The sequence below is a fragment of the Nesoenas mayeri genome (genome assembly GCF_963082525.1).
Source record: "Nesoenas mayeri genome assembly, chromosome: 7".
NCBI lineage: Eukaryota > Metazoa > Chordata > Aves > Columbiformes > Columbidae > Nesoenas > Nesoenas mayeri.
The window spans coordinates 7,424,467-7,442,665 of NC_137551.1; the positions used below are offsets into that span (position 1 = coordinate 7,424,467).

At 38.0% G+C, this 18,199-nt stretch overlaps 1 protein-coding gene across 1 annotated transcript in view; it reads right to left on the bottom strand.

Annotated features, from left to right (window-relative positions):
* Positions 1-211: 211 nt before the first annotated feature.
* REEP3 (receptor accessory protein 3) overlaps positions 212-18,199 on the bottom strand; it is a 40,401-nt gene continuing 22,413 nt past the window's right edge. The window contains exons 3-8 of the mRNA XM_080348047.1: positions 16,761-16,837; positions 16,134-16,254; positions 14,769-14,882; positions 7,561-7,708; positions 4,984-5,135; positions 212-4,233 (exon numbers count right to left, since the gene is read on the bottom strand). Coding sequence (XP_080204173.1) covers positions 4,177-4,233; positions 4,984-5,135; positions 7,561-7,708; positions 14,769-14,882; positions 16,134-16,254; positions 16,761-16,837 — 669 coding nt within the window. The 3' untranslated portion in view covers positions 212-4,176. The remainder of the gene's footprint in view (positions 4,234-4,983; positions 5,136-7,560; positions 7,709-14,768; positions 14,883-16,133; positions 16,255-16,760; positions 16,838-18,199) is intronic.

Below are 18,199 nucleotides of genomic sequence, written 5' to 3' on the forward strand. Positions count from 1 at the left end.
CAGCATTTTCAACTTGCCTTTAGCACAGGAAGTTTCATTTAAGTCTCCATGGCAAAGCCTCAATGACAGTTCAGCCATACTTTGAACAGTTTTAAAAGCGTCTTCAAAATTCAGATAGGTTGTTTCAATATTGGAATCACTATAATAACAATACAAATTACATACTGACTGGGCTGTTAACCACAATTCAGGTAATAAAATAGCCACTGCATCCTGCTCAAAGCAGCGTTTATTAAAGATAGTATCAAGATAAGTCAATACATAATGAAGCTTTCCCTCCTACAAATATGTAAACAAGTTGACAGCAAGTTATTATTACAATATAAAAATTAAAGCTTACATTGCATTTTTTTAAAGCTACTAACTTCAGTCTCAATGTAGACAGTCTCTGGTCTGTAGCATTTAAAAACATGAGTCCTTGAAAAATGTTAAAGTATTGCCTTTGCACATACACATTTTTGTAGAAAAATACTTTAAGATACCAACTTACCATGAATGAAAGCAACACCAAAAATAAAATGCATCTTTTGTCATGAACGGCATGTTAAATGCATCTATAGCATTTACTCCACCATTCAGTTTAACCAAAATTATATTCTGTTCATTTTAAAATTCATTATAGTTTGCAAAAAGTATTTTGTGTAATGTTCAGTTAATCCACATAGCAAAGCAATTAGCATTAAGTAGCTAATATTGGCAATTACCTTGTAATCAGTCTGGCCTATGGTTATTTGCAACTGAGACCATCAATTTAATACTCATCTCAAATTTTGTACTTTAGCATGTACAGTAGGCTCTTGCTAAGAAATCTGAGTCAGTTCAGCTATATTTTAGAAAGGCTTGAAAACTTTATATGATTGAACAAGAAATATTATCTTTTAAGTACCTTAAACCTCTATTTAAGTTTAACTGAATTAGCAGTCCTATCAGTAGCAGTCAGTCAGTTCTCAGGAAATACTTTCTTCATAAGAGTATATAATTTGATGTGAGCTATACCTAACCAAACCAAAACGAATGTTAAGTGAAATATTGATTTTGGTTTACCATTTTTCCAATAAGCGTACTGGCAAGAGCTAGACAGATGACTTTGGTAGTTGCTAAGGCAGAAGAAGTTTGAAAATTCCCTATACACAAAGTTTAAAAGATTGTGTAATATTTCAAAGCCAAACTAAACTAAATTCAGCAAGCAGACAGAAATACGTATCAGTGGGATGAAAGCTAATCATGTCATTGTACCCTGCTGAGCATCAGCTGACAATGAACAGCAAGGAATTAAAAAAAATAGTGAACCAGTTCCAAGATTAATTCCAAGAGCAAAATCGAACTGTCACGAAAATAACTTTACGGTAGGATATTAGATGGAAAACGACAGCTAGAAAAACACTGGAAGTTTTGTCACTTAAGATAATATCTGAGAGAATGCAAGTAAATTTATATGCAAACAGTAATGAATATGAATAATTCTGCCGGCTTTCCTAGTTCCATGCATAGTTCAGAAAAAGGAGAGTTTATTTAGCCTCTGTCACTACTTAATTAGCAAATTAAATCTGCCAGAATGTATAGCCTCAAGTACATCACAACAACTAGAGCAACTTACTGACCATGATGAGTGTGGTAGAGCCTCAACTACTCAAATGATCTCTAGCCCTGGCAATGTGAAAATAACACAGCCCCCAAAACAGGATCTACCGTGAACTTGTAACAGGAACTGTAACTCTGAAAGAAGAGCTTTATCCTGCTCCTCCTTGCAGGATTCCGATTTGTAGGAAGATGGCAATTTCATTGGCATGCTTGCTGATAAAACAAACATCATGAGTTAAAGCAAGATGTGGCAGCAAGTGCTCAAGGAGGATGCTCAACTGGAAAGTAAGAATTAGAGATTCCAACCAAGGCCCAGGTTAGTCCAATTTTCAAAGAGGGGCGAGATACAAATACAAAATCCCCAGTTTCCTTTAATGTCTTACATACCTGAACACACAGCCAGCCTTTCCCTGTGCTCAGGTAAGCGGATGAGAAGCACAAACATTCCTGAGGCACAAGAGATGAGCCATGCCCCAGGGAGGCAGCCTTTCTGATCACTGCCTCCCCCTCAAACAGCTCCATAAAAAAGCTGGATCACAAGATGCAGTTTTGGTTAGAGAATACGATTTTTGCACTATCCTCATTTGGAAGAGAGCAGCCTTCCTGTCTTCTGGTATGAAACTGCATATTTGAGTAAAGTAATACAAGCTTTGGCCTTTTAATCACATACCAACTGTTGCAACTTCTTCCTAAAGCATTTAACTTCCTCAGAGATGCCAGAAGCACTGTGCCATCGGTATTGTTGTATTTGACCAAGGCTTTGCACTTGGCTTGCAAACACCTACAATAGTAAGTAACACAATGCCAATACAGACTAGCTGCATGTTTATCCACACAATTCAAACCCTGGCCCGAAGTCTCCAGAAGACAACTTCAAACCCAATATTTATCAACAGGCCATCAGGCAGGCCTACCAGCCATGACCCCGCTACTGCTGTAATAGAAAGAAAAAGAACTGCAGCAGGCTCAAGCCTTAAGAATATGTTTTAAAGTGCTGCAGTAGACTTGCAGCTGGCTCTCATACCTGGGGGAAGGTCTAAGGACTGGAGTCTGAGATCCGAGAAGAAGAGGGATCACATGCGGCTTTCCTTCCAAAAGTAACAGCCTTTCTCCCCATGCCAAGTAATAAAATACTATCTACAAAAAGTGGATGTTTTCTCCCTGAATGCACAACAGAAATATGGACAGATGGAAAACTGAAATCAGCCTAATTCTTAGAATTGTAGAAAACAGAACCAAAGGGGACTTCAAAAAGTCATTTTGATAAGTCCTCGTGTTGAATGGTATTCCAAAATTAATCTCTATGCAAAGAGTGATGCCGTGGACTCTATGTTATAAAATGGCTGACTAAATCAACTAGACTTTTAGAAAAAGCTATTTGTATGTAAATATTTTAGTATAGATCTTGAGCAATAAAAAACTCCTACACAGCAAATTTTAGAATCCACATCTGATATGAAATATACACACATACATGTTCTAATATATATATATATATTCCTTCTTAAAGCAATGCGGAGCAAAACCAAACCAGGGCCTGAATAATCTATTATACATGCCTTCATCTCAGCATGACTTCTAATAGACAGCTGATGGGCTGATCAGATCCCTGAGGTCTATCACTGGAATTGCTATAAGTTTTAGTTACCACCATTTAAACCAAAAACTGAATTAAATCATGTTACATCTCTGTAGGTGAAGGAGAAAGACCTAAACAAAGCAACAAAAACCAAACCAGCCACACAGACAAAAAAACCCCACGCAGCCTTGTAGTACATAGAAAGGCACCTGATAATATTAAGTGTTAGTAGCAGTTATCTACAGCATCCTAAGTGTTCTTAAGCAATCAAGATTAATTTAAAAAAGATCATTAAATACAAGAATTGCTGGAATTCAAAAGATAAGTCTAACCTAAGAAGTCACTAAAATGACGTGTGCAGCTGTAAATCAGTAAGAATGTGCAAAACTATACAGTTTTGCATAAAGTGCTAAATGTACCCCCAGTTTGCACCTATTAGTGTTATATAAATTTGTTAAGCTTGGCAATATGATGCAAGAAGATCATCCTAAGGATGTACCATATCTACATCATCTTTCCTTTTCCTTCCCCACCATCATCCACTGTCCTTTAAACTGTGCATTTTTAAATTACACACAGGCCTTTTCAGGAATTGTAGTTGAGAAAAAATATTTCAATTATACCGATTGTTCTGTGTAAACCTGGAGACACTATAGGTTCAATTTTCACAAGCTCCAAGTACTTACAACTTCTGTTAATTCAATTGGAGTTGTAATTATTTCGGTCTGTTTGGTTCCTCTGGAAAAAGGCTGTTTCCTATTACTCATTTAATTCCCATTTAAGGAGTGCTGAAATTCCTACTGTAACTTGACAAAGATTTAAGTCTAAACAATAAGCAATTATAGAAAAGCAGAGTAATACTTTATCCGACCATTTAGGTTCATAAAACCAAGTCCTACCATATCTATTCGTATCTACTCATTATATGAACCATACACAGATCTTTAACACTTGACACACTCAATTCAAGTCATTATAATACAGCAGTTTATCTTGCAGGCATTGTGCCAATACACTTAGAAGTACACAGCGGGCCTCTTCTTTACTCTGTATTTCAGTGATCCATACCGTATCTGATGAGGAAAAAAAAAATATAACTTAAGAAGGAGCTGAGATCACTTCAGGCAGAAATAGTATTTACATTCCACTAATCCAATCTAGCACATCTTTAAATGTGCTTTGGACACTCCACAGATTCACTAAGAGAATCTATGACTGAATGAGATATAGTTTCAACAGAATTGGGCAAGAATGGTCTCAACTCGTTTCCCAGAATCATGCAACAACTTCTGTGAGATCCCATAGACATTTGTCCTTTTCTTTAAATTTTATGACACATGCAAGTATAAAACACTTTGAATTGTACATACAATCTTCTCTTTGTGAGTTACAAGTCAAAGCAAGCCATATGTCTATGGGAACTAAAAAACTCTGAATCTTCTTTAATCCATTAAACACCAGATGTTTAAATGTGCAAACCCAAGACACGCCAATGCAGATGACAATACCACTATCTATACCCCTTAAGGTGAGCAGTTGGGCTTAGTGGTGTCAGAATTTGTATTACAAGCACAGATTCTATTTCATCTCTCCTCCTCCCTTTTTCATCTGTTCATTTCATTCATGCACTTCCCTTAAAAAGCCCACAGTACAAAAGCTCCAAGCTTAGACATTATCACATACTTCCTTCTCCATTTAGCATTCTACAATGCAATTATTGTTGAAAACCCATCTAAGATTAAGAAAAAAAAATTCTGCACTAATAAAAAAGTCAAAGTACACTGTTAAAAACAAACTCAATACTTAACTAAGATTATACTTGCCTCTTTACGGCCTTTAATACTTTTCACAGATTTCATGCTCTGAGTTCTTCGAAGGCCTCTCTGAGCAAATGCTTCATCCTCTGAATGTGTCCCCTCCATCTCTTCATCTGTTCTATCATCACCAGGATTTTTTTCCAGTGGATTTTTGTAACCTTTAAAAAACAGTTTTACAAAAATGTTTAATAAGAAGTAGCTGTAACTTTTAGATTTCCAAGAAGGCCATGAGTTTCATCTCTAACACACATCCTTTATTCTTTTAAACAGTCTGCTAGCTGTTTCAGAACAGCTAAACACCCCATCTGCCAGGAGCTTGTCACCTCTAACTCTGCCCTTTGTAAGTAACAAGCCACTTTGTTCCATAGGTGTGTAATGCAGTGGTTCCCCAGTTGTCCAAAATTAAACCATCAGTCTGCTACCATTTTCTGCTTTACACTGAACTGCTGAGACCTCAGTGGTCATCCTGAGAAATACTTAGGGTTTTTGGCCACAATCCCCATGAGAAAGGGGTTAGACTAGATGACCTTTAAAAGTCCCTCCCAACCCAAGTCATTCTATGATTCATAGGGTCTTTCTTCACACTTGCCTATCTTTGCATATTTAATATCAAAGTTCCTTTCAGATCGATACAATATCAAAACACTATCAAGGGCTGTTTACATCCCAGCAAAAACAAGGCCAAGATTATTACCAAAGCTACTCACGAGAGGGCGCAAAGAGCCTAAAAACACATCCTGAAGAGCTCCTTCGTGTCCAAAAGCCCTGAATCCCCACCACAGCCCTATCTATCAGAAAGCCCCTAAATGTAATGCGGTTCCCCCCCCGCCCAGCTCTCCTTTTATATGGCCACTCCAGAACATACAAGCTCTAACACTCAGGGACACCTTTTAGCCTCCAAACGCAACTTTATTCATGATCAACGTACATTTCATCTTAAGCCAATATTTTATTTAGGCTTAGTTAGATTATTTTACTTTGGTCACTTCATTTTCTCCCTCTGAAATTAGAATCACACTCACCTACTCCACAGCTCCTTAAGGCAGACTTGCCTCTTCTGCCACTCTAGAGGCAACGTGTGTCTGCCTCCAATAGAGTTTCAGTTCATCTTTTTCAGTACAGAATACGTGAATCACATCTGTTACTCATATAGTTTCTGTTCGCAGTGACACCAATACTTCCTTGTGTGTATTTGTAACACCTCTTCTGATGCATCAAAATCACGTTTGCCTTTTTCACAGCAACCATGCTGGCAGCTCAGTCATCCTATGATCAGTGTCCTTCTACAGCTAGGGCTTTTCAATTAATTTGCAGAAGAACTCCCAAGTTCAGATCACAAAAAATAACATCTGCTAAGTGCAATGAGATATCACTGCATAGAGTTCCTAACTCTGTATCTGTGGTTTGTTCCTTTTTAAAATCTCTAATGCTGAAGAAAATTCAAAGAAAACAGGAGAGGTGTACACTAGATTTGGGTCCAGAAATAGAAACAAATAAGTTAAACTAGCTCTAAGAAAGCATTTTGACATTTGAGATTGAATCTCACTATCTGTGATTATTCATACAGTATAAACTGTAACAGATTTTTTTTTTTTTTAAATGGAATTTTGAGCATTTTCAAGCTACTTCAGAGAGATAACTAATGATCTCTTACTGAGAAATAGCCCCTGCACAACAGCTCCAGTGGCATCAGCCCTAATGCAACTGGTGATGATTTCATGGGCTCTCTCACAGCACCCCCTGTGTTTACACTGACCAGCACAGAATCTCCTGGGCAAAATGAGCAATTCAGCTTAGGGCCGCTCAGGTGGACATTGATTCCTCACAAACACCATGGACTTCAATGCAATTCCTGGAATTTCTTGTACTCTCCAAGCACCACCCCTCAGAAGCAATGACAGGCTTAGGTGAAAAGAAAAGTAATAGACCAGAGCTATTTCTTTACCTTGTAGCTTCACCATTTAAAAAAGTGCAATTGACAACCTTCGACTGAAACCTTCCTTCAAGCATCATAGGTGCAAGAGCAAAGTGATGCTGATAATACATGTAATAATAAAACAATAAGACTAATAATAAAATCTCTGCAAAAACATATATTGGTCACTACACAATCTTTTTAGTGTTGATGTGCATGAGTCCATTATGACAACTTAATGCTTTCATTATTCCTATCACCACAAGCAATTTTACATCTTGAACTATCATTACAGACCTACTGAATTAATTTGTTAATTTTCTCTTCCTATTTATTGAGCTTCCATAAATTTTCGTGTTTCATTTGTCATACATTTGTCACAAAAACACCACTTAACATATCTTTTTTACTTCCAATTAAGCTTTACTTTGGCAAGGAATTGTCATTCCTAATTGGCAAAGGTAGGAGTAACGAGTACAGTACGACCACACTATTAGTGGCTGCAAGAAGAAGATAATTCAGGGAATATTTTTCAACTGTCATATTTTGTTCAAGTCAACTGTGTTCAAGTGCACTAGAATTCTTCCTCAATGGGGTAAATGTATTTCTGCTTTCCCACTTTTGTCTTTGGTGAATTGTTCTTTTAGCTATAAAAAATAGATACTTACCTGAAGATTCACTTGCAGAGGCTCTGGTTTTCTTTTTTGCTTCTGGTAAGGGCTGACAGGCTCTCTGTCCTACTGGCTCATCTCCTTGTATAGAAGTCAAATCATGCATACTGAAACTTCTCAGTTTCTCAGTTATCGCACCTTGACTCTGAAATACAACAACAACATCTTTAAAAACAAAGCAGGGATATAACTTTGCTGTTCAAGTTGGGTTCAGATGTTTAAGGCCATGCTTCCTTGTTGTACTACAAAATTCACTGAACATTAGCATGCAGTAGATTCACATTTGCTTTAAGTGTTGCTTTTACCCAAGCTTAACTGTACATTGCCCCTAGATAAGGTTACAGGGAAGCTAATGATTTCATTACAAATGTCTCATTTCACTCCTTTAATCTGAGCAAATAAAGGCTTTTTGGGCAAGGGGAAGCGTTTAAATGGAAAAAAAAAAATCAGAAATGCTCAATTCACTTCAAACAAAGCAGTGCTAGGTAACATGACAGTAGCTTTAACACTTGTGTTTCAAGAAATGTGGTTGAAGATAAAGATTTCCACTATTTTTTATTTTACCCTCTACAAATTTGAGTATTTTTATAAAAGGAAAAAGGTGTTAAAAATACAGTCTGTAACATGAACTCAAGTAACTGAGAAACTGGCAGCACTACAAAAGCTGTAGTTGACAGAAACTTGAAACCACAAACCAAAGCAGTCCTGCCTGGACTACAGGCTGCCAGGTTCTCTTACTAATGTAGCTTCAGTGCTATAAAACAAACCCAAAAGCTAATGCTACACACAAGGATAGTTGATCACATTTGATCATTAGTATTCCTTCTCTGATTGTCTCTACATCTTTTCTACATGGGACATATAGAAAGTTACCCTTTGGAAAGGAGGGTTGTCAAGCAGATCTTTCATCTTACACCAGATGATATTATTAAAGCACTGAAGTTTAATTTATTGTATAAGCAACTGAAAGGATAAGCACATTACTCAATGTCATGTTAAAGTAACATTTAATTCTTCCCTCTCTGGCATATAAGGCAAAAAATAACTGTTTCAGAGGAAGGTTGATACGCCTGTGCATGAATCCCACTTCAAGCAAGGGTTCAAAATGGTTTCATTCTTACAAATGAGGTTTCCAGGTAAAATTCCTCATTGAGCATTATGTTAGCTAACAGTAGCAGAAATCTGGGTACAATTCCTCACACCTTTCTCTGCAGCAGCACCAGCGTAAAACAGTTCTTGCACCGCTGACTACAGCTATTTGTTCTCACTCTCATGGCAACAACTGGTTGCAGTTGGTAGACGAGCACACTAAACTATTTAATGTTAAAAATAGCCATGTAAAGTGAAGAGACAGTAGAGTGATACTCCTTAAGCTTGCACAGCCACCAAAGCTGGGGGCAGCAGGAGGAGGGGAGAAGTGGCTGAAACCTAATACTCATTTTCTGTTGACTAGTCATTAGTACAATATATAAAACTAAGTGTGCTACAAAGGCAACTTACAACTCCATTCATACATTGCCAGTAAATAATAATGAAGAAAGAGTTCCTTATGAGAGAAGTAGGAGCCTTTCGTTTTCTAGTTCTTCCTGTGTACATGTAGGATGACTGACAGTTCTCGATAACACAACTGCAGCTTGTCTTTGAGTTAAGATGCACTACTGACACTGCACAGTCTGTGTATCAACTGTTGTAGAAATTCTGATATTAAATTTTATTCCCTAAAATGGCTTAAGGCAGGCTTAAGAACTCCAGTTCTTGCATTGAAAAGCATTTGCACAGCAAACCAGATGAGGAACCAGCTATGCCTGAGAGCCAACAGTCAGCTGGTAGGACAGTAGAGAACTGCAGAGATGGGGCTGCTGCTTTTGACATGTAACATCTTACAGTGTCTGCTACAACGCAAGGCTGTTGATCAATCTGCATCCACTGCCTGAAGTGACACAACAGGGCTCAGGTCTCAATCACTGAACACTGAAGAATGCACAAAATGGACCCAGTTGGTTCTCGGCAGAATCCACAGAAATTCAGCACAAGTCCGCACTAATTGTGGACTGAATCTACTATAGAATAGTGACAGAAGCTAGATTTAGCCAGAAGCAAAAGAACAGAAAGACAATGGTGTAACAATTGCACAGCAAGTTCATTCATCATCACAAAAAGACATTTGGAAATTGTACAGAATAATGTATAACTAACACCCTAAGAATTCAAGTTACAAGCCTGTATTTCCTATTCCACTGTAGATACAGAGGAGTAGATCCAAGCTGGCAAGGCTTAGCTTTATTTTTCAGTGCAGCTTTTTGAATACAGAATTTTGTTTTTCAAAGGGGAAAAAAGTCGCGCTATGTGCCATAAAGTAACATTGTGCCCTTAACCAAACTACACGCTCGATGAAGCTAGAGCTCCTGCAGAGCACTGCCTCATTCGGCAAGGACGCAGCAGATTCATACAATGGGCCCTTCATTCCAAAACTGCTTCCAAGACGGAAAGTTTTGCTCAAGTTACACACCGCAAATATTATGAAGTTTGAAAGGACATATACAAATAAGAGATGCAGAACACAGCCTGAGAGTCACAGTAGGACTGGGGACTGCACAACCACTACTGTACTGCACAGTCGTGCTCACACACTATACTGGTCCCATGCAGGTACCCCACCCCCTCCTCCAGCCCCCCAGTCTCCTCCTGCCTGAATGCAGCCTCCAGCCTACCCCTAGGAAGATCCAGTCTGGGCAAACTGAGATGAATTCCTGCTTCCCACCACTGCATAGACTAATTGGAGGAAAAATTTCAAGGTGCTGTCTGTGGCATTTTTTAATTATTAAAAAAAAGCCTAACACACATCACTATGCTTGCACAGCACTTAAGATTTAGGAAGATTCTTCCACCCCTCATGCCCCAAAGAAGCAGATAATCGCTTTCTGTCAAAACAAAGCACTCTGCAATAATCTGGATTGCTATCAGATCAGAATGAAAGTTTTACTGAAAAATACTAAATACCCTCCTACTGCAGGAAACATGAGAGTAACATTCACACTTAGACTATTAATGTATTAGGAGCTTTGCTACCTTATTGGAAAGCCACAGCTTGAAAGCAAGGTATTTGCCCACAAAACAGGAGGCAGAGCAATCCAATTGCAGGTGTAGCTGGAAGGAGATCTCCTGCTTCCACACTCACACCATGGGTATGACAGCGGCCACCACCTGTCCCCAAGGTGCTATTCCGGAGAAGATGGCAGAGCAGCTGCCAGGTCTGCCCTGCTGTCCCATCATATCAGTAAAGAAGAAATACAGGGAGCTGCATCCAGCCCAGCGGCTGCCAACTAAGCTACACCACAAAAGATTGAGAGACATGAATTTACAATTACAGTGCAGGAAAAAAAAAGTAGAGGACTTCAGTGCTCAAATTTCTTTGTAAATGAATGTTGAAGAGAGATGAACTGTGAAGTTTGTGTTGTCTTAAACTAATGCAAGTCTTGAAAAATTAGTCTGCTTATTTATTCAATAGTGTTTCCTAAAACATATTAAGCCCTTTTCAGAGACCACATTCATTACCAGTGACCAATCTGTAGCGCTAATTTAAGTTGTAATGGGTTTCTAAATCTAGTGTGTGATAAATATAGCCTACTTATGGGACTCCTTTTGAGACTTCTCGGGCTCTACTAAGCTATTAGTATGCCGTCTCACCAGCTGACCCTCATATGTGAAATGCCCTTCTCTATTTTGTTTTTGAGCATGTATTTTTACAGCCCATACACTTAACCCAGGGAAGCTGCTGTAAACAGACACCACACGGTTTATCTGCCTCAGGGACTTTTTTCTCAGCACTCAGGCTCGCTGCACAAGCCGCTTGTCTTCATTGGACAAGTTCTCAATGGGCAGCATGAACACAGAGCTGCTCCGCGCTTTGTGGGCGCAGAGCCACAGCACCTGCGTTCCCAGCTGTTCTCCCCCAACAGAGAACGACTCCTGTTCCCTCTCGACCTGCAGCAGGACTGCTGTCCCGTGGCTGACCCCTGCAGCATGCCCGGCACTCGGCAGCGATGAGGGATGAAAGCGAGATCGCTGGGGAGCCGAGATGGGCACCGGCTGCCCGCCACAGCTGGCTGTGGGATCCCTCCTCCCTCTACTGTGCCCTGAGCAAGGCCATTAGAATGATACACAGCTAGCAAAGAGGCAGCAGATTCAGGATGACTGAAAGACATGCAGAAAAACAGCCTTCAAAATATATTATTACTACCGCCACCAAATTATACTTTACAAATGAACAATATTTGTGTGACCTCATTAAGGACGACAGTGCATTTCACAGCTTAATGAGCAGCCATCCCACATGTGGTGATACGGAAAACTGTTTTTGCTAGTAGCTTGGGAAGTCAGAATTTATGTGTTGGCAAAAATTGGAATGGACAGGTGTAAATGGCACCTCAGAATATCTAGAAAGCAGATGCATCAGAATACAAGATAAAATCAGTGGTACTTAGTGCCATGGACATGATTTCCACAAATTCATACACTATTGAGCAGAAAGACCTCCAACAACTTTCCTGGCATTAAAGGTATCTTGTTGCTGACTCTCTTATACTCCGAAGAAAATTTTTATTAGTCAAATATAAAAGTCAGCCTAGGCCACATTTCATCTTTAAGTCTCCTGAAATCAGGATTTTACAAGTGTTTGTTTTCCTAATGTATGGTATTTAGCAAATTTCAAAACATTGAATTTTATATGAAGAGTGGTTAACTAGTACCTGCTAAAAATATCTGTATGGGAATGTAAGCAAGAAGCCATGACTACTGCCAATTACATTTTAGCATAACTACAGTGGAGCACATTTAAATATCTATGCCAAATTTTATCAGACTGACCTGGCTGGCTCCTCCAGCCCCCCCTACACAGCCAACTACCCTTTTAATACTAATCCAATATTCCTTTGACAGCCCTTGGAGAAAACCACTCTTTCCCACACTTTATCTTGAAAATACTCCAGAGTTTCCACACAATTTTACCACCTTTCTAAAGTCAGCATAAGCAGACAACATAGTGCCTTGGACACTACAGTGAACAGAAGCTTTCCTTGGACCTCCCTCTTGTGTCTAACGTCCCACATTCTCTCCTCCTAATTTGAGACTGGATGTCAGAAGAAGCATGCCTGCTCCTTAAAAAAAAAAAGGCGCGACAAAAGTGTGTCTCTTTCCCATCAAAACTGATGCCACAAATAGGATTCCATTCCTGAAACCCTCCGGCGTGCTCCGCCAGCTCGTGCTGAAGGGATCATCTCGTCACCTGCTGGAGGCAGCAGTCAACTCTTGAAAAACAGAACAAAATCAAGAACATGTGCATTGTCTCCATTTGCTTGCATGGAACAGTCACGCTCAGCTTTTTGGAATGACAAACCAAAGAGATGTTCAACATGCCAAAATAAAGATTTTCAGAGAGTATCCTCTTCCATACTGCTTAAAAATCATGCCTATTTTAGGTGGTTGGTATTGTGGTGGTTGTTTTGCTCAAGCATCTCATCTGCACTGAACTAATTCTGTAGAAATATTCATGAGCATGTTTAACAAGTTTTAACAAATAGAGCAGGCATCTTGCCAGTCACAGCCGAATAGCAATGAAATCTAAGCACAGACATTTAGGAAAAATTTATTCATTATTTCAGAAGAAAGTGGGAGGAGATATTTCTCTTAATATTATTTAACAATATTTCTGTAACACCGTAAGGATTAACACAAAAATATTAAACCTTAGCCAGCCAGACATAAGGAAAACACACAGAGCATAAGCATCATTAGAGGTGCACATTGTAATAAATCATGATTTGCTGTTTGGCAAAGAATTTGCACTATAGCATTTAGCACAGTTCTTGAACTTTTTCCTGGAAGAGTACTTTGAGGTTTTGTTTGCTGGGTTGGTTTGATTTTGTTTTGCTTTAAATCACCTAGATACTTTCATTCCTTAAGAGGTACATCCTATTTCATTCCAAATTATTTAATGCCTCAAGGCAATACTAAGGATTTGAATAATAAAAAAGAACCAGCGGTCAAACTGCACTACATTGTCTGTATTTTTGCCTCATCATGTCCATATTTTAAAACAAAAAGTCATCTTTTTTACACTAACACCCATGTATATATTTTTAAAGAGAGAAGATGAATAACGAAAATATGAACGACTTCTTCCAACCCTTTTCAAGATAGCATTTGAAAATGTAGTTTTTAGAAATGTTTTTGATTTATAAGGCAAGAAGTTCACATAGAAGCACAGAAATTTAAGTTAAATGCTAGCTGTACCCACTTAACTTTGACTGCCAGGGATCTCTACATCTGTTTCTGTTATCTACTAACAGTATTCAGCTTTTCAGTCCTGTTACTACAAAGCCAGGAGTTTCATTTCTTCCCAGGTAGAAATTAATCCTGATAGCCTTAAAATTATCATTTAAGTAGACCATACGCATCTTTCCTTCCATACTTTTTTTTGTCATTTGGTTTAAAACACTATTAGGTTGGATATACATTGCCTCAAGTTATACTCCTTTTGGTGGACTACAAATTACTTAGAATCTTATTTATAAGCTTTTATTTTGTTCTCCTAGACCTTGAACCTTCTGAAATTCAACTGAAGGTCATGAGTTTTATAGGAACAACACTTGGGAACAGCCACAGGTTACTTCATGATTTAATGGAAATTGCATGATAAAGCAAGAGTATGCTAAACAGCGATATGCAAGCTTATGCTTAGTGTATTAATTTAATAATCAACAAGTTGCAAACAAGTTAATTGTGTCAAGATAACTTTTATCTGTGGTAGTAATCTTTCATGCCTTACTTCAAATTTGGAGTTACCTCAAGTTGATTGGAGAAAAACAGCAGAAAAGCCAGAAATCCTTTAAATAGTTTGTTTACCAACAAGAAAGCACAGAGACAGAAAAGAAACAATGGTCATCTTTACCAAAAGCCTGCATAGAAAACTGCATGGTATCTTTTGACTTACAGTAAACTGATCCTCATCATCCAAGAAATAACTACAAACCATCTTAAACAAACAAACATAAATATGAGGAGGACTAGAGAGCTGCAACCCATTAATTATGCTCCAGCTTTTCAACATATTTGCAGAACTCATCTTTTTGTTTAGGAATGGCAAATCCTCAGCACAATTACACTGTTCTATATCAATTAAGCAATTAATGCAAGTAGAAAGTTACCTTTACAGCTGCTGTCACTGCAGCAGTTGCTGCCAAATTCAACCCTTGCCTTCCAAAATTCACCATGGTCTCATAGCCTCTTTCTTTGGCTTGTACGATGTACTCATCAATCTCCTAAAAGGAAAACATACTTAAATTTTAGAAGGCTATGCATAAGAGGCATGTTACCCCACAGCATTGTTTTTCCATCAATAACAGAAGACTGAAGAAATCTTTAAGAAAATTTTTAATGGAATAATTACTCTTGCCTTTATCTCCTGATGTTTCATTCACTTAGACTCCCATTTAAAAAAGGATTATGTCTGGTCAAACAAGACTATAAAACAGATCACTTTTCTCCAGCTCAGAAACACAGCAGCTACACAGCAAGTACCTTATAGAGAGTAAGCTTCACTTGTCAGACAAAAGTTTTTCAAGAAAACATTTAAGATGAAATCAGAGAGCTCCTTAGAAAGGTAGAGTTGGCTCACAAGGAACTTCTGAAGCCAGAGCTTTTATGTAGTTAAGTACCAAGGACAATCCAGTAATGACATTCATCCCCAGCTGTGGTTAATGCCTGGAGTTGAAGATAAAGGCTTCGAGGTAGTTCACAACAGCTCACAGACTACAGGGAAAAATCCCTTTAGCTTATGAAGTTGCAAACAGTTTATAGTTCAACCTTCAGAAGGTCAAGATGACCTTATTGTTCGAATTGGTGGCAATCATTCAGCTACCTGTTTTGCCTAATAAAGGGCAAGCCCAGCACTGACCTTTAGGAATGTTATTTTCTGTAGTGTGAGGTTTTTAGACCTTTGCTAATCACTCTTGACACAGATCTAAACAGGGTACTGGAAAAGAGCTAAGCAGATCCATAGCCCTGTCATACTTTGGCTAAAGCTAAATATCCTTTAGCTCTTTTCTGTTGGAGACTCGTCTTCCCTTAAACCTCAGTACAAAGTCTCTCCTCTTCTCCTTCAGTTTGCACACCAGAAAAGTCAGTGTTGTTTATCCTAAGAAGTTTTTTATCAGGTTATGCCAGAAAAAATGCTAACACGCAAAGCTGTTGCTAAAACTGCATTCATGCTTCTACACACACTGCACATGTTCTTTCAGTAGAAAGTCAAAGTGCATCACTTCCACTCAACTGGGCTCCCCAAAGTGCGCACAGACCAGAGAACACCAAGCTATCTCATGTCAATAGAAAGAAGTACAATATCTGCTCATGCCAGTTAAACAGAAGAACGTACATGGAGAGTCAAATGCACTTGTCTCTGAACTTGGGTTCATGCTGCCTGCAGACCGATAACACGCTGATCTGCTTTTACTGTGTATCTAGCAACAGTATTTCAGTATAAGGCATTAAAAGTATGAGAAGTTATTTCTTACCCTTTCTTTAGAAGAAAGAAGTGGGTGGAGAAACTTTCTGTAGATTAAACTTGCCCCTCTAGTATATGGGGAAAGGAGCCAAATAACAAAAGCTATCTTCAGTTCATAGTACAGTGGAAACCTACAGACAAGTTAAAGGTTGCATGAAATCAACATCTGCAGTAAGAAAATGCACAGTAATTAATCATAATAAAGAGATCTCTTCAAATAACACAATTACATGTTAACATAGAGGATTCTTCACATCCAATAAGTTATATTAGAGAAAAATTACACGAGTTATAGACTTACAGATTTATTTTTTTTACTCTACTGTCATTTAAGAAATGCAAACAGTTAATATACTTGTTTTGCATTAAACATTTCTGCACAGAGAAATTACAGTCCATCCTTGAAGAGTTCCATGCCTTTGTTCAGTTTCTATAGCAAAGGTGGAAGTTCTACAGTCCTTACTTCAAGGGAGAGTGTACAGCAAACTTGGAAACAGATGTTATTCTTCACATACGCTGAGATCTTTTCCTCAAAAAAGGGCTATCAACTTCTTTATAAAAATCAAAACATTACAAATCAAAGAACATGAGAAACAAATACAGTTTCATCCAGAGTTCATAAAAAGCAGGCTCTTACCAAGAGACTGTTAGGTCAGTTATTGTTTCAGTAACTGTATAAAGAGCAAACACAATCCAATACATCATCCAGCGAACCTGAAAAACAACATCTTCAGTAAGAATTTAGATTCCACCTTTCACAGAATACACTGTACACTACACAGTCAGTTCTGAGCTGTCAAAGCAGGACTTCCAACTATCTCAGTCTGCACATACTGGGTTACAAGTGAAACTATATGAAGGTCCTAAGGGTTTTCTGTTCATAAATAGAACTGGTGGCAGCTGTGACAAGCTAAGTGAAATGGCTGGGTCACCATGGTCACAACCTAACCTAGGCTGGCTTCACAGATTTGATTCTGCCTCTAGAATCTTTAGTGATAAGAAAAAAAAACACTGCAAAGAGTCAGTAGATGATCGTTTAGGATTAAATGCAACTCCCACTACAGCACTAAAGGATATTTCAGTCTCTCCAATGCTCATCCATATGTTTATACCACAAATGATAGCATTATTAAGGCAGGTAGCCCTTGCTTTTATTTCACAATATACTTCATTCAGCTATGCTTTGCAGTTAAATTCTATGTGTGTGCTTAGTTTACGGTATTAACAGCAGGGCAAAGCAGAAAAAAAGCATTTTCATGGAAATGTAATTCTATTCATATGCCAGGAATGGCAAGATTCTTGTTAATAAAAGAGTTCACATGTAAGCATCTTAATGCTTCAGGGGTTTACATCTATATACTTTTTTGTTTTTAAGATTTACACTATACGTGATAGTTTTGAAATCAGAGAATACTCTTAAAATAAAAGTTTTCTAAAAATTAACTAGGTAGCTCATTTTTCTTGAACATTTGTTTAAATTTGGTTGTCTAAACTGATTACATCTTTCAGAATAAATGCTATACAAATAGTTCCATGCATTTGTCTTCTTTAAGATATCAGTGGTCAAATTCCAAAATAGGTCAGTGCAAACCACCACTGGTTATTCATACTGAACACCCACATGTTCTTTAAATTCCAACACTATCTATGCTAGAAAAAAAACCCACAGTTTTAAAAAAAGAAATAAAAGATAAGAAAAACATCACCTGCAAACACATGCAGTAACCTCATTTCATTTGTGATACACAGACTATTAACTCTTCCGGCATGTCCATAAAGCATTAAACACCAAATTTGTTAGACAGTAGTTCACGTCCTAAATTCATGTACCCTCTTTCAAAAGGAGGAATATATATACTTTCCTATAGAGGATGTGGCTTAGATTTAGTCTTAACTTTTAAAGTAATCTTTTTTTTTTTTTTTTTTTTTTACGTGGATTTAAATAAATACTCAAAAGCTAATGCTGCACTGCTGCCTGCCTCATGGCTGTGCATTATGCTTTAAAAGCACTTCATTTGTCACAACCTGAGACCCATTTATCTTAAATGCCTTTCTGCATTTCAATTTCAAAAGCAA